We start from the raw sequence: 25,772 nt of genomic DNA, 5'->3' as shown, positions 1-25,772 counted from the left end.
CTCCCACTAAAGGTGGTTTGTTTGCTCTCTGCTCATCCGGCTGCTCTGTGGCAGGGCTGAAAACACCATGGAAGTCTGGCACTTTCCCCTCAGGTTGGTTTTAATAACAAAGCGTATCCTCACACCTGAGGAGCACCTTAGATGATAGCTACCCCTTTGCAAGGCCTCAGTGTGTCTCTTCCTTTGCAAAAGTTCCTGTGTACCATTTAGCTGTGAGAATCTTTGTTGCTTCAAGAATAATTACAGAAGGCTAGAAGGAGACTTGCTGTAGTTAATCTGTGTTACCTGGTGTATCTTTGCACCTTATGCCTCCAGACGCGGTCACACGACAGAGTAGTGCTTGCATCTGAGCAGCTGGAGCGGTTGCCTTCTGCAGGGGTATTTTGGTGGTGTTAGAGCCCAGGAACATTTCGTGGTTCATCGCCTGAGTTACTGGATGGAGGAGCCATGGCCTTCAGACAGGAAGGTGAAACTCCTGTGTCAGGTTTGTCCGTGGAGGTTGGGCTGTTCCATCAGATGTGGAAACCTGCCAAGCAGAAACTCCTCAAAGACCCGCAGGGGCTGGCAGGGTGTTATTCCCTGAGAGGAGGCACTCGGCAATTTTGTAGCTCAGCCTGTGTTTGTCACACGTAGGGAAAGGGCCAGCGCAGAGTGCTGCCCACCTTACCCTGGGGCTGCTGGAGCTCTGCGGAGGCCGTGCCGCTGGTGCGAGCTCACTGCTGAAGCAGTGGGAACCTCTGCATTGCCCGTATGGGGGGTCAGTGACCAGCTCAAATGCAAGTTCACTGTTCTCTGGTTAAAGACCCCGTGTTCCCATGAAGCATGTGATCTTTTAAATAAGCGTTGGCTGTAAGCACAGGGTCTTCTCTTTCTTTTGAAAGAGGCTGATAACCAAACCACGTTTTTACTGCAGGCCTCTTTCTGGCAGAGCCATGGTGCTGGGAAGCACGATGAAGTGTTTATGGCCAGTGGAGCATTGCCAGTATATGTCCTGTCTCATAGGAAGAAAAATGACGTTTGCAGCTACCCCCTTAGTTTTGGCAAAATAAGCTGGGTCCGCAGTTGGCGTGCTCAGCGAGGAGCACCGCTCCTCCCAGCTGCGGGATACCGGGGGCTGCACAGACCTGGCTATGCTGGCAGCTCCTGCTTTCAGAAGCCTCGGGTGACTTGTTTGCTGTCCTCATGGAGCTTATCCCTTTGCCTGCCATGAAAGCATCTCCCCTCTCATTTCCAGGCCAAGCGCTGCTCCTACTATGTGTGTAAATGCCTGCTTACTGCCTCTCTTGTTACAAATGTTGGCCTTTCTAGCGGACAGGTTGAAATGCAACATAATCCTCAAATGTTCTGGAGCTTTGACACATACCATGAGATCACTGAACACGCAGCTCTGCCAGGGACCGTGTTGGGACAGAGAGCTTTATAAAAAATAGCTGTAGGAAGGCTGGTTCTGGAACCATTGGGGGCGGGGGGAACCAAACACAAAACCCCCTTACTGATGGTAATAGGTGTGGGGGAAAAAAAGTCCAATGACTAGAAAGTAAGTTTCCTTCTTTTTAGAGATGCAAGTCTCCATACTTTGATCAGGTCAAAAGGTATAAAGCATTTTGTTTTACATTTTGTACAGATTTTACATTTTGTAACAGATTCTAAGGGGACTTCTGTCTGATGTCCCGAGCTCAGAGAGTTACCAAATGAGAAGTGTGCCTGCTAATTTACATTGCTCCTGAGTGCTGGCCAAAGGCCAGCGGACTCCATTCCTCTTAAGCATCTGGAAAATAGCAAATCACTGATTATAGCCCCTAGGATTACAGGCCTTGATGATGATCTTGCTGCCAAGTTATGGACATGCGTTGTTTTATCAGAGGGATCTTAGAATAGTCACGGGAAACCATGCAGAGCATAGCTGTATCTATTAGACAGTTATTCATCGTTAAGTGAATTAATTTGATTAAGTGTATATGGTGGTGTTAATACATGGCTGCTTCCCCCCCCCCCCCGAGTTTATAAATCAGTTTGCTCTTCTGTGCCATTAAATACGTGACTGCAACGTCTTTCATCAGCTTACTGCATGGGTGATACTGGATGTATTCCTGGAGTGCGCAGCAGGGGCTGATTCCCCTTGCTGACATGCGGGGAAATTGAAGAATAAGCCCTCAGAAGACAGAGCTTTTTCCTTTCCTGCCAGCGTACCCTGGGACTGTTTTCTGAGAACAGAACTGCTGACCATGGGACTCTTAGCACTGGAAAACCTTTGTGTTTTTTGTCAGGGTAGTGTGCAATATGCTTCCTGAGGTTTTAGGGGATTTTTTGCCTTGTTTGTTTGTTTTTGTTTTCCTGATGGGCTGGAGCATTGGGCCCTCTAAAGTTGATAATAGGTTTTGGACCAAGGTCTCAGAATTATTTCTAAGTAAGAATAGGATTTTATGGTTACAGGATGCATTTAACTAGTGTCTGGAATTTAGCCACTAATGTAAGTTTGATTATAGAAATACTGTTAGTATTTTCCTTTAGGAGTTTTTGTTTTCTGCATGTAGTTGTTCACAATAATACTTGGTGTTAATGAAACTTAGCAACAGCCAAAAGACAAATACTATTCTCTTGCTTATTTCCTTATGCAGTGCATTTATACACTGTTCCCATTGGGCTTTTTTGGTTTGGGGTATGTATATCGCTTTTTCTAGAGCAAAAATTGAAGTTGTTCACCAAGAAAAGCAAAGCTTATGAAAACATACCAGTTGGCTGAAGGTTCAGGGGCCGGTAGCATCTGAACCTACTTGCATGAGGGGAAGTGTGGGACCATGAGATCTTATTTATTTATTTTTCATTTTGTGTTGGACAGTCTTGAAGAAGTTTCCCCCTTCCCAGCCCCAGGAATTTAATGTGGCGCTTTTTCTTTTCATGACTGCTGATGCGTAACTGGTGTTTGTGGGAAGTTGAACATGGGATTAGTCTCATCTCTTAAAGAATGAGCTTCCTCCCCTGAAATCGAGATATGCTTCTTAGAAACTTCCTGGGGGTATTCACTAACTCTGCTGAGCTTGAGATCTGTGCAAGCAGATTGCAGGCAGTAAAATATGAAGCTGCCCGGAGCAAGCTCAACCTCTAACGATGGTTGGTGTCTACCAGGTCTGGCGTAGCGACGCCACGGTGCTGCTCTTCACGCCCAGAGCACCTGAGCCTCCTGGGTGCTCTGCGGTGGCAGGGAGTTACGTCTGGCCTTGAGCGAGCAACTGCTTGGGCCGTGAGAGGCTTTGCTCTCTCCTTGCTTATGCCAGCCCCTCTCTGAATCCTTTAGCCGACAGTAATCGGTGTCCTTGCATTTGACTTGGAGCAGCATCCTAACCGGTGGTAGTCTGACCCCAGAGAGTGGGATGAGGAAAAGTGAAATGGAGTGTGACTTGGGTGTATCACTTGAGCCTTGCTGTTAACAGGAGGACTTGCAGCCTGTCTGTTAGGGATTGCCTTTTGGAGAGAAGAAACTCCAACCCCTGAAAGTATATCCCTGCATGCAAACATTGAGATTGGTCTCGAGTGCTAGGACATCCAGCTAGATATAAGTGCAGAAGCACCTTTCTTGGGAGAGAGACCAGTTACTGAAATGGCACCTGTGCCAGCCTTGTCCCCCTCGCACATCCAGCCTGGTAGCACCGAGCTGGCTCAGTTCCCAGAGGATGGGGAAGGAGGAAAAGGGTAACTGTACGGGCTTGTGCTTTATTATGAGAGATTCATGAAGGGGGGGGTCATGGGCAGGTTTTTCCACATGTAGCAACTTAAGCTAGTTTTGCATCTGGCTTTATTTGCGTTATTAGGATTAAACTAATAAGTCTGCTTGCAATCCTTGATGATGGGAAATTGCCGTTTGCCAGCGCTGTGTTGCCGAGGAAAGGCTTTCTCCAGGCTGGGTGTCTGGTCTGCACGACAGATTATAAAGCTTGTACCGCGCACTCACGCTCTGTCGTTCTTTTCCAAGTGGGTTATCACCTGTGACTTAGCTTTTTACATTAAGTCTTACATTTGCCTTTATCACAGGCTTCAGAGATTTCTGTAGTACAGTGCCCAGTACAAAATGGGTAGCTGTTGGGGAGTTTGCACAGGCTTCAGTAAAAAGTTGTTCTGTTGGCTTGCATTTGTGTGCAGACAATTTTTATGTTCAGCTTTAACTTCACAGCAAATGCAATGTCTTGTTCTCTGGATTTCCAGGGGGACTGGGGAAGTGCTCATCTCGAAGCTGCCTTTGAACTTTGCACGACTACCTGATCCCTTGGCTCTTGCCAGTGCTTGGGAGCCTGCCTGGGCGAACACCCCTCCACACACACATACTCTGAGCTGTGTCTTCCCCACAGAGACCGAGGCAGTGTGCTTTATTGTCTTCTCTCCAAATACCGCACAGTCAGGCAAGGGACTGAGTGCTGTTGCAGAAGAGAGCAGTGGTTTCCTAGTTAAGTACCACCACTGAAGAACGCTACTCCTCTGTCCATCTTTGAAATGTGCTGTTACATGGCCTTTTTTTGTTTTAAGTGGCAGCTGGCAGGCAGTTTTCCTATGTCCAAAACTGTGCATGTGTTTGCTTGAAGACTACAGAAATATACTGGTGACTGAACTGGAGGACGTGCAGTGGGCTCTGTTTTGAGCCCGGCTGCTTAGAAATTTAGTGTCTTGGTGGAAAGCCTGGTAGTGGATATGAGCCCTGGCAAAGGAGGAGAGAAGACAGAGGCAGGGAGAAGGGTAGAAGCCATGAGCTTTAGCTGAGGCCACAACTAGTATTAGTTCACGATACCAAACCTCCTGGTCATTGCCAGGCCTGCTTATAGCACTGCAAGTCAGGTGGGTGTGTAGTCACAGCAGTTTTAAAATGACAGGTTTGTCTGTGCTCATGCATTTTGCTGAGAAGTTAAGGCCTGGATTTCCCCCAACTCAGGTAGGCTTTGTTATTTCAGTTGCCTCAGTAGCTGTTCCTGCCTGATTACAGGTAAAGGCACAAGAAAATAAAGGCAAATTGCATGGCTGTTTCTTAGTCTGAATGCCATGGAGGAGTGATCTGCTTTTCCAGGTCTTTTCTCGTTTGCAGCTTTTCCCTTCTAGACATCCCTCACACAGACAAAGCTGCTGCTTTTACTTGAGATGATAAAATTGTAGCCTTCAGAAATTAAGTTCTGCGGCTGGCCTAAAACATGTCTTTTCCTGCTAAGGAGCAGCTCACTGCGAAGTAAGCTGCATTAAGGAAATCATCACAGCTTGTATAAAAAGAGTAAGGAAAGCTGAGGTGACTACAGGAATTGAAGTTCCTGATGTGATCTGAGCTTGGTCTGGTGGGAAAGCTTGCCCAGCCATTCAGACGCCGAGAGCTGCGAGCTAAAATACAGCTAGGAGCCATGCAAGTGCTGCGTGTGCTTGCGAAGGGGCTCTGCCAGGAATGTGCCGGGGCTGGGCACACGGCAGGAATTGGGGGTCTGGTGCTGACCCTGCCTTCCTGTTATATTTCTTAGCAAGCTGGGGGTTGCATGTGAACGCCCTACCCTCTGTGGTGGCACAGACGCGCTGCCTCTTGCCAGGATCCAGCCCCAGGGTGGAAGCTGTGCTCAAACAGCTCGGGAGCCTGGTGCATCCAATGAGCTGTGGTGTGGCCTCATTGCCTTTATAATATATTCCCAATTGTACCAATGAAATGATTTGTTTTATTCCCCAGGAATTCCTGCCTCAGTAATAGAGGTGTTTGGAAAATAGGTCCCTGCAAAAGAAACTTGTCGGACAAGCCTAACGTTAGGTGTCATTGCCTGTCATCGGGGGGAAGATCCTGCCCTGCTGTGCCAAGTTCCCAGGCTCGTTTCCTGCGGGAAAGCCCCACTCTTGTTTTAGGGTGACGGTGTCTGGTGTCTGCCTGAGCCGCCTTTGGAGGCGAGAGCGCTCGGAGGGCCTGGAGGCGGGAGGAAACAGTACTGCTGTCTGTCTGCTTTGTGAATAGTGTAAAGATGTTTCTGTGAAAAAGCTTCCACATTTCTAGTGCCTTCGAGGGATTCAGCCTCGCTAGCAACCTGCTCCTTTTTATCCCTGTCTGTGGGTGACCTGCAGCCGATGAAGCATGAGGTGAGAACAGCCGGGGCTGCAGGAGTCTCTTGCTGATGCTGGTTGGCAACACCATCAAGATCCCCTTGAATTATTGTGCTGTGGCACAGCACAGGGCAGGGAGGCAGCGCGAGGTTTCTCTGCCTTGGCTTTAGTGTCTGCAAAGCCTCATTCTGGCTGACTTGTTCCAGATGGTGGGTAGCTGGCTTCATTTGGGCTGTCTTCACTTGCTCGCTGACACAGGCTCCTCCTGACTTAATTAGCAGATGAAGTTGATGGTGCCCACGCTTTGCTGTCTGCAGTCATGGAGGTCTGATGTATAAGGGTTGGGGGGACAGGGAGGAAAAAGTGATGTTTTCTCTACTTTGGTGCTAGCTGGGGCTGCCCAGGCTGACTCCAGCGGGGGAGATGTGATTTCAAGTCTCTCGCTTCCCTCTTAGAGACATCCGCTTGGTGGAACATCTCTGTGACTTTGTAGCTAGCTCCTCTGGCCCAGGCGAAAAAATAGTGATGGGAGTTGGATTTCCTTGCTGGTCTGTTTGCAGTGGAGGCTGAGGACGTGTTTTGGAGAGGACAGAAGTATTCAGCTTCAGAAGGAGTTTGGCTGTGCTGCGTAAGAGGCCTTGGTGGCCTATGCTGCGGTGGGGACTTGCAGTTCTGTACCGTCTTTCACATTGTGTTACTCGTAGTTAGTCACAGGCAGCTAGAGTGCAAGGAAAGCCTTTTCCCCTTTCAGTGTGCGGGGAGGAGTAGCTCAACGTAAACTGCAGTGCGGAAAATAGGTATGGGGCAGAGTGGGACTCTTCATGTTTATGGGAGTTGGTTTAGATCTCTGGAATAAAAGGCTTCTCTCTGCCACAACCCAAAAACTGGAGTTATAAAGCTTATCCTTGGATTCCTTGGGACTAGAGAGTTAATCCTTTTTTCTGGTGCTGTAAATGTTTATTTAGCTTTCTTATGCATTTATGGAGTTCAAACATCTTTGAGTGTATGTTGGGCAATTGCCGGTGTCCTGTCCAGGAATTCTTTATGACTTGGAGCATCACCAGGATTGTAGTGGTCATCAAATGCCTTTGTGATCCTGCCCCTTTGCAAGTGATGGATGTGGAGAGGACTGTGGGAACATTCCTGTCTGCAGGCTGCATGTGAGAAAAATGTTTTGTCTTGCACTGCCTATGGAGTCCAGAAATGTTAAGTCTCTGTAGGTCTATCAGTGCAGCACAACACGAGGCGGGTAAGAAGCGTGGTGTAGAGTGGCCTTCGAGTCCTATCTCCTCCTAGTGATACCAGTGTTATGACTGTGCCGCAGAGCTAGATTAGATGTGCTTTCCTCTGGAAGAACTCTGGCCAATTAACATTTTTGAAAAGACAAAACACAGTCTTTCAAGGCAACCACAAAAATTTGGAATTAATGAGGTGAAGGGAAGGAAGTACTTCAGCTAAAATGGGGAATTGCTCCTTGAAGCTATGTCCTATTTATGAAAATTTTTGTATAGGCTTTCCCTGTTAAAGGCAGGAAAACGAAGACTTGCTGAAGGCAAGTGGGGAACGTTGTTGCTGTTGAGTCAGTCGAGAGCTTGAAGTCTACTGACTAATGTTTCAAAACTGTCAGCTAAATAATTCAATAAACCTTGACCTTTTCCTCTGCATGCAGATTCAGTTCAACTTAATTCCACTTTTGCTCCTGCTGAAGACAGAAAACTGCACGCTAAGGCAAACAAGGTTATTTGTAATCCTCTGTATTGTTTGATTGCTGACCTTTTCTTATTAATGACGAATGACTTCTGTGGCACCCTAGAAGAGCTTCGTGTACCATAACGGGCTATACATGTTCCCTTTTCCTTTTCTAAGGAGATGCAAAGGCTATGACTTAACACGCAGAAAATTAGACCATACTGTGACCGCATTAAAATCTGGTTTTCCTGCTTCGTTCTTGTTGTCTGCATTACTTTGTCGGAACCACACTCAAGTGTACGCATCGCTAGTGAGAGTAAAACCACTGGACTTGCCTGAATCTGAAATGTTTTCTCTGGCCTTTTATTTAATATCCTTAGTGTTATATATCGTGGGCATGTTGAGTATGAATTTAAGGAGAGCTGGTCTGAGCCAGCTCTTTCAGTCCAGTTGATACTGGATCGACACTTCCTTGGTGGTGCTGGACCAGTAAAATTTCCCTGAGGAGTTCCAGTGTGTATCTAGCACTTGCTGGGACCCTAAAAGTCCTGGTAGGGATTTTCCAAGGAGTACATTTACCTGCTTCATTTAAGTCCTCCAGTAAGTCCAAGCCCAAGACAAGTTGCCAGTGCGGTGACCATGTGAAATCACATAGCTGAATGATGATTTTTTTTTTTTAAGTCAAGACGTGTTCATACTCACTGCTGTGGTACCTGGGCATTGAAGAAACGATGTATGTTTGTATATCAGTGTTGTCTTAGGATTTTGATATGAAGACAAGTACTGCGATAAATCTGAACTCTTTAGTCCAGACTCAAGAGAACTAGTAAATAAATGATCTGAAGCTATACGCCTTGATACACACCGCTCTGTGTGCCCTACTTGGAAATTGGGTCTGTGCGGACAACTGTAGTATGTCTGTGTGGAGGGCAGCACCATGCCACGGTGTCCCCCACTTGCCTCTGAGCAAGCAGGAGGGCACAGTATTAATGCAGATCGTGGTAGTAAGTCCCAGGGCTAATTAATTATCCAGAGCACGATATGGGGCACCTTGCAGTCCTGGAGCTTGCTGAATAGGAGCTGACAAAATGTGCCCTTGATGTGCAGCTACAGTTTTTCAGGAAAGAAAACATGGGGTTAAGGAACTGCAAGCCAGCCCTGCTCCGCTGTGCCTGCACCACCTTGCAAAGAAAGCTGCTGCTTTTTACGTTTGGAGTGACCCTTAATTTGATTCAGGTATTGGAACAGCGCTGCCTTGTTACGGTTTTATAAGCAAGCCCTATGGGCTGCTTTCCTTACTAAAAATCTCTGTATTTTGCTCTGGTTGTGTTCACACCCCTAACTGGACGGGAGTTGGTGGAAGCCTGGGGAAGGTTTGAGGAAAACTTGGCAATGGGATCAGATACCCTGTTCCCGGGTTTGTGTTAATTCTGCCTTCTTGCGCCCAGGATCGGTGTCCCAGAGAGCTCCCTGCAAATGGCCTCTGTGTTACTGTAACTGGGAGTCTCAGTGAGTTCATATATCACACTTTCCTCTGTGTCAAGTCCCATATTGCGCTGTGCCGCCAGCTAAAGGCTTTTAGCAAAGTATAAATCCACTTATTTAATGGCCTGTGATGCAGCTGTTTCAGGGCTATTTTAAGTGCATGACAGTGGAATACAGAAGGAAATGGCTGTTGTTGGTTTTTTTCCTCTCTGCTGTCTTGCTGGACTCTGTCTGTATCTATGGTGGTGTGGGACTCTGTAGCCAGGAGGGCTGGAAAAGGGCAAAAGAACTGCAGGGGGGGAAGTATTTCTAATGTCCATATAGCGACGTGCTTTCCTGCCATCTCCCAGTTAGCTTCTGCCCTACTGATCTGAGTTGTTTTTCACTCTTAAGGTTACACATTCTCAAGTGTAACAAGAACTTGACCTTCTCCAATACCTGCCGGTGTAAACTGGCCTAGTGTCACAGACTGACTCGCATGCCGTATCGCTGTGCAGCAGCTGGTGGTCTGCTGGGCCGCGGTCCTGACGGAAAACATTTTGTTCAGGGCTGGCGCGAAGCATCCTCCAACTTTCTCAGCTGTGCCTGGCTGAGAGAGGATGGCTGGGGACACTAAAAGGGATATATTTGCCTTTCCCCGCATGTGGCGCCTCAGAAGACAAAAGGCGGGGAAATTGCAATAAATCGCGTCCTGTTTTTTGAAACAGGAGTGGAGCATTTCAACCTGGGGAGCCTGGCACTGCGTAATAACTTCCATTTTATTTCATCAACCTCATACAAGCGGTCAAAAAGGCAGTTAGTTGCACGTCGTCCTCCTGTCAGGAGAGAGATTGGCCAGAGAAGCAAAGAGCATCTGGTTCTCATTGGGCTCTGCCTTTGGATGGTCTTCATTCTTGTTTGTCACATTATGTCTCTTTTTCCCCCCCATCCCTCCTCCTTCCTCTCTCCTCTTTTTTTTCTTTTTTTTTTTTTTTTCCCCTTCAGTGAGTTTACAAGCCTTGCTGGAATGCACATATGGTCCTTATCATCCCCAAAGTCCAGCTTTTTTTTTTTTTTTTTTGCTGGTTAGCAGTTTGTGACATCAGGGGCTGTTAGAGGCATTAGTCACTTTTACTCCAAATAGAAGGGTCCGTGGTTTTTGGAAACCTATGGAGGAAAATGTCTTTTATGTCAGTTCTTGGCATAAATGGAGGTGTTCGTGCTCTGAGCTTGTGCTGACCTTTAGCCAAACATTTTGCCTGGAAGACAAATGTTCGTTCCCAGTCTCTACAGCCACTTCTGAATTGTCAGATTTTGCTGACTTCCCTCTTCCCAGAAGAATGCGACTGTATCCTTTTTCTCCATCCTCCTGCTGAGTTGCTGCAGCTTGTCAATGTAAGCAATTCCCCTCGCCTCCCTGCCAGCGTGCCTTGGAGGCGCGGGAACAGCGGCGGCTCTATTGGCCGCAGGGAGCGTGTCCTTGCCGTGTGGCAGGGGCGGTGACTCGCCATCGCAAGCCGCTGGCAACCGGGATATTTGGCGCTAGAGGTCAGGGAGATGGGCCTCGTGCTTCCCACCCCACGCTGCATTCGTGCTGGGGGAGCTGGGATTGGGGCAGGGGTTTCGCTCAGGCGGATTTTCCTCTGGCAGGCATGGCCTGTGTGGGCTGCACTTGAGCGGGGGCCGGCTTGCCATGCCTGCTCGCTGTCCCCGGTGTCATCCTGCGATTCGTTTAGAGAGCCAGCCTTAGAGAGAGGCTGTTTCCTTCCCCATCACTTCTGTGTGTTAGTGCCTGTGCTAATGTAAGCGTGTCCAGCATCACCCAGTCTCTGAGGGTGTCTCCTCAGGGGAACCCCCTGCTTTGTCTCGCTGGCAGCCTCCTTTGGTGTGATTCCCCAGATAAAAGCTCATGCATCTGTAGAGCAATATCCTGTGTGAGGACGGGCAGCACGAGACCCACACCTACCCTTCCCCGTCTGCTGCTGCCGGGTGCTTTGTTGGCCAAATTGCTTCCAGCCTTCCTCCCACAAAATAACCTTTTCTGCTATCCCGATTCTCTGGGATTGAAAGGAAAAACCAGCACATTCAAGGAGGGCCCTTTTGTGTTCCCTGTGACCTCCGTGGTTACTGAGCGAGGGAGCCAACTGTGGCATAACGCTTTGTTGATGGTTATTTCTTGTTACTGGGAGTAGGGAGACCTGGCTCCTTGCTGTTGTTTTAGACACTGCTGGAGGGCTGGGGCAGGGGGTAACCGAATGAAGCACACTCTGTTGAGAAGCCGTGTGCCCCTCAGCAGCTGCAGCTGGTGCCAGCTTTTATCCAGAAAGAACAAGATAGTTTCCTGAGGTCCAGCCCTTGGGGGCAGTAGCTGCAGCAGTGAGTCACTCTGGGTTGGTGGCAGGGGTGGTGGCATTAGCCCTCCAGCTTGCCTGCCTCTCTGATGAATCTTCATGGCTTGCTTGACACATTAATCTACAGAATGAGGATGTCTTCTAAAGGGGTCTGCTCTCTCTGTTGAGAGAGAAGGGGGGGGGGGGAAAAAGACCTCCCAGACTTCAGTAGCTTGCGGAGACATCTGCCCGAGTCTGCAGCCAGCCAGCAGCAGAAGCAGGGAGACAGGAACTCCCCCTCCTCTGCTGGTGACGCTGATGGTTATCCTAGCCTAAAACAACAACAAAGAAGTCCTTCCTTTCTTGATTAACTGATTGATTGCTATGGGCTGTTTTCTTGTGGCATGACTGCACTAGCTATGGCAAGGAGGGGAAAGGAATTGTTCTTTCTTTTCGTGTTCCCCCCCATGCTATTATATTCGAGCTCTCTTGTCCAAGAATTAAGGGTTTAACCATCGCTTAAGTCTGTGTAAGGAAAGGGATGGGGGTTGTGGGTGCTGTTTCAAGGAACTTAAACAGTGAGCTTGGCTCTGGCGCAGGCGCTGGGAATACTTCATGCCCTGCTGGCGGGGACCTCGGCTCTCGGGCTTAACACATGTAGAGGGTACGATGGATCGTCTCTTGCTGACTGCTCTTTGCTTCTGTGCTCACTGCTCTTTCCTGAGCCACCTTTTTGTCTGAGCAGACGAAAGTATCTCTGAGGTCCCTGGCTTTGGATGCAGCATCTAAGATTACTTCAGAAACGCGGGACCATGTGCCTAGTAACGGGGCAAAAATGTAGCTGGCCTGAGCTGCTGACAACAATAAAAGCTTTCAGAATTTCTTAAAGGTGCCTCCTAAGTCGTGTGGCCTCAAATAACTAAACACTTGCTTCATATTTGTGGTCGAGCTCAATATTTTGCATACCAGCATTTTTCCCCTCTTGAATTTGAGGCTCGTTTTTGTTTTCTTTAACTCTTTGGAGGCCGTGTGAAACTGACCCCGGCTGCCAGGAGCAGTGGGCCAGGAGGGGCTGAAGGGGAATGCTTTGCTGGCAGCCTTAAAGCAGAAGGGGCTCAGCCAGGAGCTTGCTTGGGTTGAGGGAACAGCCATCATCATGGTTAAGTCCTGAGTGAGGAGAGCAGACTGGGGCAATAAATGCGGGTGTCCTTGTGGACCCTCTCTCCTCAGCCTTTTGGGAGTGACACGCTTTTTTTTTTTTTTCCCCTACCCAGGAGAAGAGAAACTTTGCTTTATCTCAGATCAGCTTCCAGACGCTTCCTGCAGTGTAAGGACATGGCTCTGCTTTGCGCTGCCTCTGGAGAAGTGATGCATTTCTAATCATGGAACCCACCTTTATATCCACCTTCCCATCCGCGCACAGGCGTACTGTCGCTGACTCCGAGGAGAATAAGTTTCCCCTTATTCCTGTTAGCTCTGCCAAGCCACCGTGGCTTAGGAGGAATGAGCTGATTCTCTCCTTGCACGTGCCTCGTCAGCCAAATTGTTTTATAAAGCTTCACTGAATTACATCCAGGCAAACCCACTGTTTGCCACAGAGCATCCGTTACGGCGTTGCTTGACCTGTAAAACCTTTGCCACCAGGAGCTATGTATGAAGAAAACCAGATCTGAAGTAGACTTGACAGGGCTCTGAGATTGCAAACCCTTTCTTGTCTTTTGCAAGGCACTTCTTTTTCCCTTAAAATTAAGAGCAGTAGGACATGGGGTCCTGGCAATTAATCTCTTTATAGTGATGGTATGTAGTACATGCTGTGCCTCTGGAGGCCTGTCTGCTTTACTTACCCCTTCCCTCACCCTGCTAGAGTTAAAACCAGCAGCTGCGATAACAGCATCTGAAAGATTGTTGTTGACCCAAGAAATATCAACTGTGGGATGCCTTGTAGGTCACTCTGCAAAGAAAAGTAAAGCGATCAGCATCTTTCCCAATAAACAAGCATTTATTTGTTCATGTTACTCTGTAGTTTTTGTAGGGGTTAGCATACAGCTCTGGAGGTTCAGAACCGTTCCCCGCTCATGCGGATGGTATGCGAAGAGGGAGGGAAGATTTGCCCTATAATGCGGGGTTCAGTAAAGGAGACATGACTATGTCTTAAGGAAGAGTTTAAAAGTAAAGACTGCTCTTGGGATGTCTTAAGCTCTCTGACATCTGAGAACATCCAGACACCTAAGTCTAGCAGCGTATCTGGTGCGAATTGGCTGATCTCTACAGAAGTCTGTGGAGCTGCAGTTTTACCCATGCTGATCTTGTCCATCGCTCCTGAAGCTGCAAGCAAGAAGAGGTGCCGGGCAAACAGCTCTTTTAGCATGCTTGTGAGAGGTCAGCGCTTCCAGATACAGCGACTTGTTGGTGCGTTAGTAAGGCATCTCTTAGGACTGTGTTACTGTAAGTGACAGCTGAGGAGTTGTTTAAGTCCAGGACTGTATTTAGGTACAGTATTGGGCAAAGAGAGGAGTTGCGCTGAACTCAAGGCATGCTGAGCTCTGTTCATCCTCTGAGGGAAAATGAGGAATACCCTTGGGAAGAAGTCGATGAGGCAGGGTGATGATATGCCTTTCCACTTGGGGTGAAGTGCCTGGGCAGCACCGCTGCCTTCCTCTGGAAGAAGAGCCGCGTGGCAGGAGGAAGAAATCAATGCTTGTAGCATTGCTCCCCTGGCTTGTTGGGTGCACGTGGGGGACTCGGGGCTTGTCTCTGTGGGGCAGGAGCCTTGGCCTATGTCAGCCTTTGACCACTCTTCAGCTGGAGGCACCCAGTTCGCAGTGGGATGACTCACTTGAGATCAAAACCCAGCCCACTGGCTCTTCTCGGAGCTTGTCACAGTGATTCACAGCCAGAGCAGCGCGGCCATCCGACTTAGCATCCCGTTGTTTTTAAAACACTTCTGTTTTGCCAGACTGAACGTGTGAATCACTTGCCTGTTCTGCTAATTATACACTGAGCAATCATGCTTGTTGCTCTCCAGCAGAGGCTTCCTTTCCGTGTGGATAAAACCTGAGGTCATGAGCTACTCCTGAGTTTGCAGTGGTTTCAGTCCTTGCCCCCTCCCCAGGCAGCCCGAGGGCTGAAGACTTGTAACCCTGTTGAGCTAATAAAGCCAGAACTGCCCAGTCCAATGCAATTGGGCTAATTGGTAAAATTGCCCATTGTGGTTTGGCTGGTTGGCATCCGTTGCAGACCTGTGCCTTGGCTAAAGGGGCCACAGAGCCTCGTGGGGGGTCCTGCAGCTTCCAGCCTGCTGTCCAAACAAACCTCTGCTGTGGGGAGAGTGCAGAAAGGGGGTAAGGTTTTTCTCCTTGTGTCAGCATCCCTGTAGTTACTGAGCAGGAGTAAGCTATCCCCTCGAAGAGGGTGAAAGCAAGAGCAGAGGCCTGGCTGCAGTGGTAAGAGGTTATGCAGTGTGCGCACCTCCCTTTAATCCTTCTTCTCCGAGAGAGGCAGCCTGCGTCTCCCCCCAAAAAGTGCCGCCTCTCCAAGTCCACCTGCGTGCACTGGAACCGGCTGTTACGTTGCACGATGCTTCCATTTGTGCGTGGAGGGAGATACTTCGAAACTCTAGTCCCTTTGATTCTCCTGCCTTGTCCGAAATGCATATCTGTGATACTTCTGCAGAAATGCACGTATTTTGTGTATCTGCTCTACTCAATGAGATGTGCTGCAGTCTGGGGAATACTGAGGGAGGTGGAGACTTAGATTTGCATTTCATCTCTGCCTGTGCCTTGGGCCTCTGAGCTTTTCATGAGTATTTTGGTGTTTCGGGCAGATATCAGACTGTATTTCTGCCTCCTGTTATGCAGCACAGCTTGTGAAAAATACTTGGCATTGAAAAGTGTAGAGATAGGTTTTTGTTTTTTCCACTGTTGACGTTTGCCACTTGCAGGGGAAAAAAAAAAAAAAGGGGAGGGAACTAAAGCAAAGAAGGTATGCAGCAAAAAATAACTGACACAGATGCAAGGGGTGAGTCTAACTGCTGTTCCTGCTGAGTAACTGATGATGAGGCAGTACTTGCTTTCCCAAAATATATCAGGGAAAAGAGATATTGGTGCTGTGCTGAGAGATGTTCAACACCCACCACTTTCTGTGAAGCCTGTGAGTCATGGGCACCTATTGCTTTCTGGGATCTGCTCCGAGCTCCCTTCACTTAATCATAAACCCAAGCCCACTGGCGTTTTAAAAATACTAAAGTTACAAATATTTAATTTACTCCGTTCATATAATGCATAAATCCCAGGGTCTCTTTCCATTGCCTGGGGTTTTTCCAGGAAAATCACTGTTGCAGGTAAATGAGGTGATGGTCTTTTTCGTGTTGTTTTTTTTACCCAGCCTGAGTGAAGGAGGTGGCATCTCTTAATCACCTTAGGTTTCTGTGGTATGGTGCTGGTGAATAGCCGTCCAGTATATGGAGGGATGGAGGTGTGGTGTATTGGCGTTAAGCCTTCAGACAAGCCTGGTTCAGATGTTAAGAGAAGGCTTAGGTATCTAGTACAGGTGTCAAGCTGTGTGTGCCAGCATGGCAAAAAGGAGCCCTTTGTGCCATATGGTGATGGCACAGACTTAGACGTTTTTACTTTGAGATGTTGCCTTTCTCAGAGCATTTCTGTATTTCTTTTCTTTAAGTCTGACTGGTATTTTCGTCAGCACTCAGCCCAGATGTAGTTTATTTCTTCCTGCAATCCGTGGCTGGTCTGTATGTTTTGAGGAGGGAAGTGGAGACGCTCAGCAATTGTGCAGAGAGTGCGAAGTCCTCCTCCGCTTTTGATTCTTATTTTAACAACCAAGGAGTGTCTTTTTCCATGTCTGGTCCAAAGCCCACTGACGTTGTAGAAAAGAAGCTGGTGCTTCCAGCATCTTTAAACTAGGCTGAGGCTGCCCATGACTGTAATTTAGCTCAACAGTATGGCCTTGGTGGAGTGACTCTGCTGGAAATGTTTGGGTTTGGAGAAATGTTAGTATCTCATGTTAAGGACAACAAACTTTTGGAGAAAAATGTTGTGTGAAATAAGAGCGGAGCTGCTCTAGGTCTACTGAGTTGGTGGGGTTTTTTTCGTTTGTTTTTTGTTTTATCTGTGCTCAGGATGTTGGCATAACTGCGATTTGCCAGGGAGGAGATAACTGGGCTGGCTTCTTTTTCCAAGCTTCTCTGTGAATTACTGTACAGCTGTTGTGGAAAAGTCCTAAATATAATCTTGGATTTGTTTCAAACCTCCCTTCTGTGGGGTCTGTGCTGCCCCATTACCCTCCACAAAGTGACCTTGGGGTGTTTGATGTTATCAGTTCAAGCCCCCCGGGCAGCCTGGAGGAGGAGAGCGGGTCACGAGGGGTGACTTGCATCTCTGGGGTGCCTGGCCTGGCTTTTTTCCCTGCTGAAGACATGGAGGGGCAGCACGGCGGGCTTTGTAGGTCACGCGGGAAACGCCGGGAACACTGCCCTGCTTTCTCACCTCGTGTCGGATGAGGTTATTTGTAAACCAAGGCATCCGCAGAGCAGCATGCATGCTTTTTTCCCTTCCGGTCAAAGCCTGTAAAAGCTGGGAAGAGATTTAGCTGGCTTTAGAGGCAGTGTTGCCATCTAAGCTATGTCCTGCCACGGCCGTGCCGAAGGGTTGCAGCAAAAGTGCGAGTGTGTTGTGTTTTCCCTTGTGCTGCTGGGAGGATAGAGCAAGTCTGAGTGTGCTGCTCCTTCCCTTTGGCAAACTGAGCCAAGGAGAGCACGAGCTTGGCTCTCTGCTTGCCTACGCAGGTTTCTATCAGGCACAGATTTTGGACTTGCAACCAGGACCACGTCACAACCTGTGTCCCTCTTTCATGTGCCATTTGGGAGAGGTGGCCTCACTGGGTGGTTTGGGGAAGCTCCCACGCTGCTGGGGGAGTCTTGAAAAGGGAGGTTGGCTGATTTTTGCCGTAGAGCTGTACAGTGGACAAGGAAGAGGCAGACTCGGCTGCTTCACCAATTAAACAGGAATTGGTCTGCTCACAGCTATGGCCATGTTTCACTGTGTCTCTTCCAGGTGTCTGCCTAAATAATCTTTGGGTAACTCTAGGGACATGTGATGCTGAGGCCTCAGAAACAATGTTTGGGTCTTGCGAATTGGTACAGGATCGTGGTTTATTAGTCGCAGGCATGGAGAAACAGTCCGGTGGTGTTTGCGTGCCTTGGGGTTGGGGATGTTTTAGCTCCTGAGCCCCACAGCGGAGAGCTGGATAGAAGTAAAAGGAGAGCATGTTTGGGAGGCAAACCTAAGACAGAAAGCTCCTGTATCTCGCAAACTCCTGCATCGTTACGCAGTTCTGACAGGACGAGGCACAGCCTTCTTCTCTGACAGGGCTGTTGCAACCCTGTTAAATGCCTTCCTTCTTGATGTTACAGAGCGATGACCTTAGGAACCTGTCCCTCTCCGGCCACGTGGGCTTCGACAGCCTCCCTGATCAGCTGGTCAACAAGTCAACGTCGCAGGGCTTCTGCTTCAACATCCTCTGCGTGGGTAAGTCATCCTGCGCCGCTGGGCGGTCAGCTCGTGCCAAGGGGTCCACGCGTATCCGCAAATTAGCACCTTCTCCCTCCTGCGAAGGGTAAGATCTGGGCCAGTGGGGACCGTAGTGGCAGGGAAGTGACAGTTTTTTCCCCAGAGCTGCTCCAGGATAAAATCTAGTATCCCTCTTTTCCTTTTCTCTACCCTGTCCTCTGAGTCAAAACACGGAAATTTCTAGCTGTTAAAATCTATCCTTTTGATCATCCTGTGGTTCTGCTTTCCCCAAGGGCTGCCCATAAGGAAACCGAGCTAACTTGAGAACTAAATGTATTTTTAAAAGAATGTTAACTTAAATCTGCCTTTCCATGGGTTGGGCGCAGAGGCTGTTTCTCAACAAATTGCATTCCTTCCCTTCCAGGCTTTGCTTGCTTGTCTCGTGATACTCTTAGTTTCTCCAGTTGGAAACGATGCCATTTTTAGTCTCCAAAAGATGTAGCTGAGAACAAAGCCTGTCACCTGTTCTCTGCTGTATTTAATCTGGGTGCTGCAAGTTGGTTTTATAGCCTGAGTTGCTGTGTTACTTTTCCCAAATTGTTCAGAGGGTGAAATATGGGGAGGCGACTTCCTCTCTTGGCTGTAGAGAAATATCTCCTGTCTTGGTACTCTATGGATACTACGCAATTGGAAATCCATTGCTCAGCCCGAGGGAGCTGTGTGCCAAAACAGCTTTGAGCTATTGGTGGACCTCTGCGAGATGCCCCCAGAATGCGGTTCTGTAAATTGACAAAAATGGTGGGTTTTACTCTTAGTTTGGCAGAGCAGTCTACAAACATCATCTTTGCATTCACTGTTCATTTAAGCCTGCAAGAAGGGACTATTGTCCTTTCTAATTAGTTACATTAATTAGCTGGGGAAAAAAACACAACCCTCTGACTGTGATTTTTCTATAGCAAGTCAAGAATTTCTGTCTGCAGTGCAGGGTAATCCGCCTGAAAACAAATCTGGCAAACAAACTAGACTCCTCTCTAGCTTTGCATGTCAAAGAACGAGATAAGAGCATCGTTGTACTCCTGCACACTCAAGCTACCAACCCTCATGTGACTCTCCTAGCAGCGTGAAACCATTTAAAATTCAGCAGGAAACAGCTCGATTAGCAGGCAGCTCTTTGACCAAAATGGCATAAATTAATTGCCTTTTTCTCTTGTAGTAAATATTCATCTCTTAGCATGAATTGATACGTCTCCATTAACATAGCAATTTGGTCCAACTCTTTTCTCCTGTAAAATGTGCTGATCAACCGTTTTTCACCCCAAATTAAAATTTCACACAAATTGCTGCACTTGTCCAAGGAATAGAAATCTCCGCTTTTAAAAAAGAAAAAAAACTTTTGAAATTCTGTTTTGAGAAAGGACACAACTTTGGCATTGTAATGTGAGACTTTTAATTGTGGCGCGCATGGATAAAATGCTGCAAAGCTCATCTAGCACAGCACGCAGCAGCGCTGCATTCACATCAGGAGCTCACTAAAATACGTAGCTTCAGAGATTAACAGTCTGTGCCATCAGTTTACGACTGATCTTTTCATGTGGGTTGTGCTCTATGTGGGCCTAGATTTTGAGCTATAATGTCACGTATACTTTCTGTCTTCCCCCTCTTTCATTTGTTCATTCTTTTTTAAAACCTTGCTTTATGTCCTGCCGTTTCCCAGGGTAGGAATGTTGCGACCAGCATATCTCTGCTCGATTATTTTACTGGGCTGTAAGTAATCACTTACCTTCCCGAGCCTAGCATGAAAATGATCAAAGTCAAAGCCAGCAAAATGAACTGTTGAGTATCACAGAGCAACAGGCAGTTGCTGAGTAGCGGTATTTGTTTCTGTGGACGCAAATACTGTATGGTTTTCTGAGGTCTTCTAAGTGGGGGGGTTGCATATTGTGAGTGAGAGATTTTCATGCTAGGAGAGCTGCATACAGCCCAGAGATATGCTTGAGGGCAATCCCAGATGCGGGCTCTCCTCTCCCACCTGATACTTTGCATTTCTTCTCTATTTTTCATTTCTATGTAAGATTTTGAGGGGTTTAAGAGGTTGGGATAGGACCTCCTCACAAGCCCGACCTGCAAATGTCAGAGCTGCACACTGCAGTCCAGGAGGTCTGTCCCAAATCCCAGCATCTCTTCGGTTGGAGCGACTTCAGGACGTTACCTCAGCCCACCCCCGGCTCACAGCATGGGTAGCAGTTTGAGAGTGTAATTGCTAAGCAAAAGCTTTTGACTTAAAAATGGGATTTAGGCTAATGCTTTCATTCGTGTTACTAATTGCACTGGGGATTAGTGAACCTGTAATAGTTTTAAAAGTTGCTATTTAAGCAGTGTGCTCTTTTAGATGTTTTAAAACTTTTTATGTATTTCTCTGTCTCAAGTTTTCATTGTCAAAGTTACACTATGGGTTTTTTGTGATCCTCTTGAAAAAGGAACGGAAACTGAGCTGGGGAAAAAAAAAGCAAAACAATCTAGAGAATCAGATATCTCCTTGGGAATCAAACTCAGGGTTGAGAGAATGTACCACTTCTTTCTGTAAAGAAAGTTATATCAGAACTAGGACTTAGCCTACACTATTAAAAAGAGAATTAAGTATTTCTTGAGTAAGAACAGCTTCTTGCTGTCCTGAATACAGATGTTGCTTGCAAGGTGGGGAGGTTGGGGCTCTTCATGCCATCAAGCAGGAGGGAGCCTGCATCACTGGTCGGGTCATACCAATGTAAAAACCACTGGCAACAGCTGAAGACTGCTGGAAGCAAATGTTTTTATGGGAGAGGAATGATTATTTGTGTCTCTTGTGCTGCCAGTGTAGCAAGTCCAGTAACAGGGTTCTAGCAGCAGCAGGCATTTGCTGGTTCATCATGGAAGGAGTCCTTTTCCTTCTCCGAGGAGGGGGGCTCACTCAGCAAATGTCTAAGTAACTCTTCTTGAAACTGTTGTGGTTTTATTTTTTAAATTTTTTTTTCTTACTTGTTTTTGCCCCCTTCCTTCCAGTTCAGTACCTTCTCTTCAGGGAGTCTCATAAGCCTCAGTTCGTCCTCTCCGACTCCTCCATGTCCCATGGGAAACATTAACAGTAGTATTACTATAAAAGACTGTGTGCCTCTGTGTGTGCGTGAAATAAGCCTCTTTCCTTCCCCAAAATAATGAAAAATCCCTGAGGTCAGTGGTGCTTCATATCTCTGGTGATGCCCCTTTCGGTGTCCTTGCCTGTGGCTGTGGTACACCTCCCTTGAAAGCCCAGCCCACGAATTTCTCGTGCCGTTCCCAGCACGGCAGCCTAGCTCTTCACCTGCGGGTGATGACTTTTAGCTCTGAAGGCATCGAGTTTATCCTGGTGTCTGTCAGCTATATCAGCTTTTGCATAGCAGGGGCTCATTTCAGGTTGACATCCCCAGCGCGTGGTGCTTTGATGGAGTATGTCTGCAAGGTGTGCCGCAGAGACCCAGGCGGTGTGACCTGCGGAGGAAATTAGTTGGAGCCCAGCAGCAGAAGCCAGAGCTGCTGTCACCTCCCAATGTCCACAAAGTCCCTGGTTCAGTCCTGGGGGACTGGTAAAGATGGGGACTGTCTCAAAAGACATCTGTCCCTGCAGGGATTGTTTTGCTTAGCCGTGTGCACGTAGCCTAATTCCACTGCTACCCAAGTGGAATAACTCCTTAGCCTGGTGAATGTGCCTGAGAATGAGATGAGGAAAAGCAATCGGACCATACTAACATTGCCTTTGTCTGCTCAGGTGAAACTGGCATCGGCAAGTCAACGTTGATGGACACTCTGTTCAACACCAAGTTTGAAAGTGAACCTGCGACGCACAACGAGCCTGGCGTGAGATTGAAAGCCAGGAGTTACGAGCTCCAGGAGAGTAATGTCCGTCTGAAGCTGACTATTGTCGACACAGTTGGATTTGGCGATCAAATTAACAAAGATGACAGGTAAATTTATTTATGTCAGGAGAAAGGAATCCTTGTGCAGTTGCGCCTTGAAATCAGAAGGGCCTGACCCTGCGTGGGGAGTAGGTCCCTGGCTGTTCCTGGGGGTGTTTCCTGATCCAGGTGTGGCAGCTAGCATCGCTCGCCCCATGAGACAGGTAGAAGTGATGAGAAACTGAAGTGATGAACAAACAGATCAACTAAGCTCCAGAACTGAAACTGTGTTTCTGCCCTCCTTGTCTCTGTGCAGCTTAGTTGAAGTCTCTGCTTGAGTTGAAACATGTAAATGTTTGAAAGCATGAGTTCAAATTGCAGTTACATTGCATCTTTTAGGGAGGTGGAACTCGGAGCATAGTTCCTGTTCACACTGTCCTGCAATGGTCAAGTCGAAGTAGGTTTTACTTTAACGTTGTACCTAGGTGCTGATTTTCGTGTTGCGTGCATGAAGTAAATGTTCTGGGCAGCCTATGCAATCCCTTTTGTCCATCCATGTGGACTTTTGCTGTAGTGTTAAAACTAGTCGTTCTGTGATCATGGCTAATATGATAATTAATGCATTTCCCGTGTCGTAGAGCCGTACATTCCCTCGTTGCAGTAATCCCAGCTCCCTCTGGAGGGTTGTTTGCGATCCTCTTCTCTGCACCTTGCCAAGTGAGGGGCACGCTGGCCGGCAGCGTGTGCGCTGACCAAAAGCTATTAGAGCACTAGGCAGATAGACAGCGCAAGCTCTTTGAAAACGCAAGCTTAACATGAAAGTTTCCCCCAGGATCCCCGTTAGCATGGAGATTGAGCAGGTTCTGTTTCCTGTTCCATAAAGAAAACTCCGTAGATTTTTTTAAAAAGATTTTACCATGCTTTATTTCTGTAACCCTTCCTTGCTGCTTGACCTGACACGAAAATGCAACTGTTGCCCCTGCTTTGGGGCTCCTGCTCCTAACTAATGCTACAGAGCCCAAATGATGAGGGGCACGTGCAGGCTGGAGGGAGAGCCCTGCATGTCAGACGCTGCCATATGCTCTCGGGCGAGAACAAAAGCTGCTCGGAGGAGGAGCAGGTGCTCAGAGCGGGGATGCTCTGCAGCTTGTTACTGTCGGGTCGCTTTGCATTTGCTTCGTTCGGCAGACAAGAAGAGCCAGCGGTATTGGTGGTGAAGTCCCTCCAGCTTCCCTCTCGGGCAGTTGGAGAGAGGAGCAGTCACAGCGCAGCAGGGCTTAGGGAGAGCTTTTGTCCTCCTGCTGTGTCCCGACACATATGGCTGCAGTGGGTGGGATTTTCTCTGTGCTCCTGATTTCAGTCCTCCCAGCCCTTTTTTTTTTTTTTTGCTCTGCTTTTTTATGGTGCTTTCTCTAATATGATCTCCCAATGTAAGGCCTTACTGGTGTGGTTCCCCCCCGCCCTCCCCCAACATGCCTCTGTCTGAGGTTTTTGGGGTCTCATGATCAGAGACAGAATTTCCAAAAGCAAAGAAACCAGAGCAGCAGTCATGTTACAAACCCACCTAGTGATATTCGTGATACCCTCTGTGCCTGCAAATGAACAAGCAGTGCTCAGTACTGTCTTACGGGTCTCTGGTGTCGGCAGCCCTCACGCAGCACTGGCTGTCTTTTGCTGTAGCTCTCACTCGGTAAATCAAGCAAGAGTCTGCTCTGCTTCACCAAGGGTTTGGAGCAACTGCTCAAACAGCTGCACTGGCATCTGGAGCAGAGGGGCCAGAGCAGAGCCTTGCTGGCTGCCTCTCAGAAGGGTGTTTCTGGAGGACCTGAAAATTCCTGATGGCCTATTTCCTCCTCCCAACTGCTTTTGAGGGAGGGCGATTAACCTCGCTGTGAATCCAGTGCTGAAGGCAGCGGCAGTGTTGTCTTGGTGCCTTGGTCTCAGTGCCCTCCTTCGAGAGTTTCCTTGGGCTGGAGGTCCTGAGGCTGCCCTTGGTGGAGGGAGGAACGAACAGAAAAGTTTCCTTTCAGGAAGCCCCATCAGTTAGTCAGATCAGGGCATGTTACACTGCACCAGCTTTTTTTTTTCCTCCAACAAAATGTTCCCTTCAAAGTACACGAATGGTGCAGTTGTCTCCTGAGCTTTGCTCACAGGCTTCAATTCCTGAAAAGTTCCTTTTAGCCTCTTGTGAATCTTCCTTCCTTCTTTTGAGATCACAAACAAGCTTTTGGATAAGGTAGGGTAGGTGGCAGCTTCACGTTTAAGTTTTCTTGTATTGGATGATTCTCAGTGACATTGGCAGAGCAGCAGCTCAGACTTTAACTAGAGAGACTGCAAAATACATTATTTTTCAGGGTAGCAGCCTTGTGTGGTTTCCATGCATCTAAAGTCCAGGGTCTCTGCCACTTTATCTTGCTAATATGTCCATAATACTCTCCCTGTGCACCAAGTGGAAACACACACTTGCTAAGGAGGGACTGTAGGCTGGGCGGGGAGGGTCCGAGAGCAGCGCTTGTCCCATAATGTGCAGAGCACCCGTGAAGCTTCCTGAGTGTCGATCAGTGACCTGTGTTGTCCCAGCAGTGAATGCCCTGGTTTTCTCTGTGCCATGTTTTCTCTCTTCAGCTACAAGCCTATAGTAGAATATATCGATGCGCAGTTTGAAGCCTACTTGCAAGAAGAGCTGAAGATCAAACGATCCCTGTTCAATTACCACGACACCAGAATTCACGCCTGCCTATATTTCATTGCACCAACCGGACACTCGCTGAAGTCCCTAGACTTGGTCACCATGAAGAAGCTCGACAGTAAGGTACTTGCTGCTCATGTTAGGACCCTCCATGGCCCTACTAGTGCTTTTATGATTTTGCCACAGGCTTAGTTAAACCTGCTCAGAAAAATATTGTCTGTTTTTAGCAGCGGGGAATTGCAGAGGTGCTGTGTGAAAACTTTACCTTGGGCTAGCTGCTAGAATGGGTCATTATTCACTGACTCACGTGCTGCAGAGATTTATTAAGAGTTTGGGCTCCTACCCTCTTCCAGTCCCATCTCGGATTAGGAAACTTGGCTGCTTGCTCCACAGCTATGCTATGAAGTGAGCAATCTGAGAGCAGAAAACTGTATTTATGAGGATGCATTAGGAGACCACCGTTCCTTTTGCTTTCCTGGGGGTTAACTCAGCCAAGTTTAGTGACAGGTTTGTTCACAACTGAAAGGTCAGTTGGCTGTTGAAAAAGAGAGAAAAGTGTGTTTTCCTCCTTAAGTGCATTAAAAAAAATGAGAAGTTGAAGTTGAACTCTGCTAGTTCTAGCACTCAAAGACACGGTTGCCATCTCTATTTCACTTTGCCTCACAGATTAATTAGGTTCTTGTACAAAACCTGATTTGGTAAGTGTGTATGAGATGAGAAGTACACCTAAAACGCTTTAGGTCATCTTACTAATCAATGAAAAACAAATCAAAATGCTGTGTCTGCGTGCTCTGACTGCATCCAGCTAGACACAGTGATTTGATCTTCTATGGCAAATGTAGTGTTGTTCTAACCATAATCTGATAAACAAGAAGAATCTGAATAAATATGTTACTCGGCATGTGCTTTTTCAGTTACCCTCCTGACTAGTAAGAATGGGAACCGAGCTTGGTTTAAATGATGGTGTTTTACTAGATACTTGCAAGAAGATTTCATCTCTTTTTTCCTAGGGAGAATAACTGAGGTACAAATGTAAAACCTGAGTATTTAAACTGAGCTTTCTCTGTGCTTCTTTACATCATGATTAAGCAATTTAATTCAGTCCACCTTGCACCTTTGG

At 47.7% G+C, this 25,772-nt stretch overlaps 1 protein-coding gene across 1 annotated transcript in view; it reads left to right on the top strand.

Moving 5' to 3' along the window:
- SEPTIN11 (septin 11) overlaps positions 1-25,772 on the top strand; it is a 54,441-nt gene that overhangs the window by 12,302 nt on the left and 16,367 nt on the right. The window contains exons 2-4 of the mRNA XM_050896368.1: positions 17,959-18,073; positions 21,837-22,032; positions 24,589-24,775. Of these exons, the coding sequence (XP_050752325.1) occupies positions 17,959-18,073; positions 21,837-22,032; positions 24,589-24,775 (498 nt within the window). The remainder of the gene's footprint in view (positions 1-17,958; positions 18,074-21,836; positions 22,033-24,588; positions 24,776-25,772) is intronic.

Source organism: Gymnogyps californianus, chromosome 4, assembly GCF_018139145.2.
Source record: "Gymnogyps californianus isolate 813 chromosome 4, ASM1813914v2, whole genome shotgun sequence".
Classification (NCBI taxonomy): Eukaryota; Metazoa; Chordata; class Aves; order Accipitriformes; family Cathartidae; genus Gymnogyps; species Gymnogyps californianus.
This window is presented reverse-complemented; position numbering and strand designations above follow the sequence as displayed.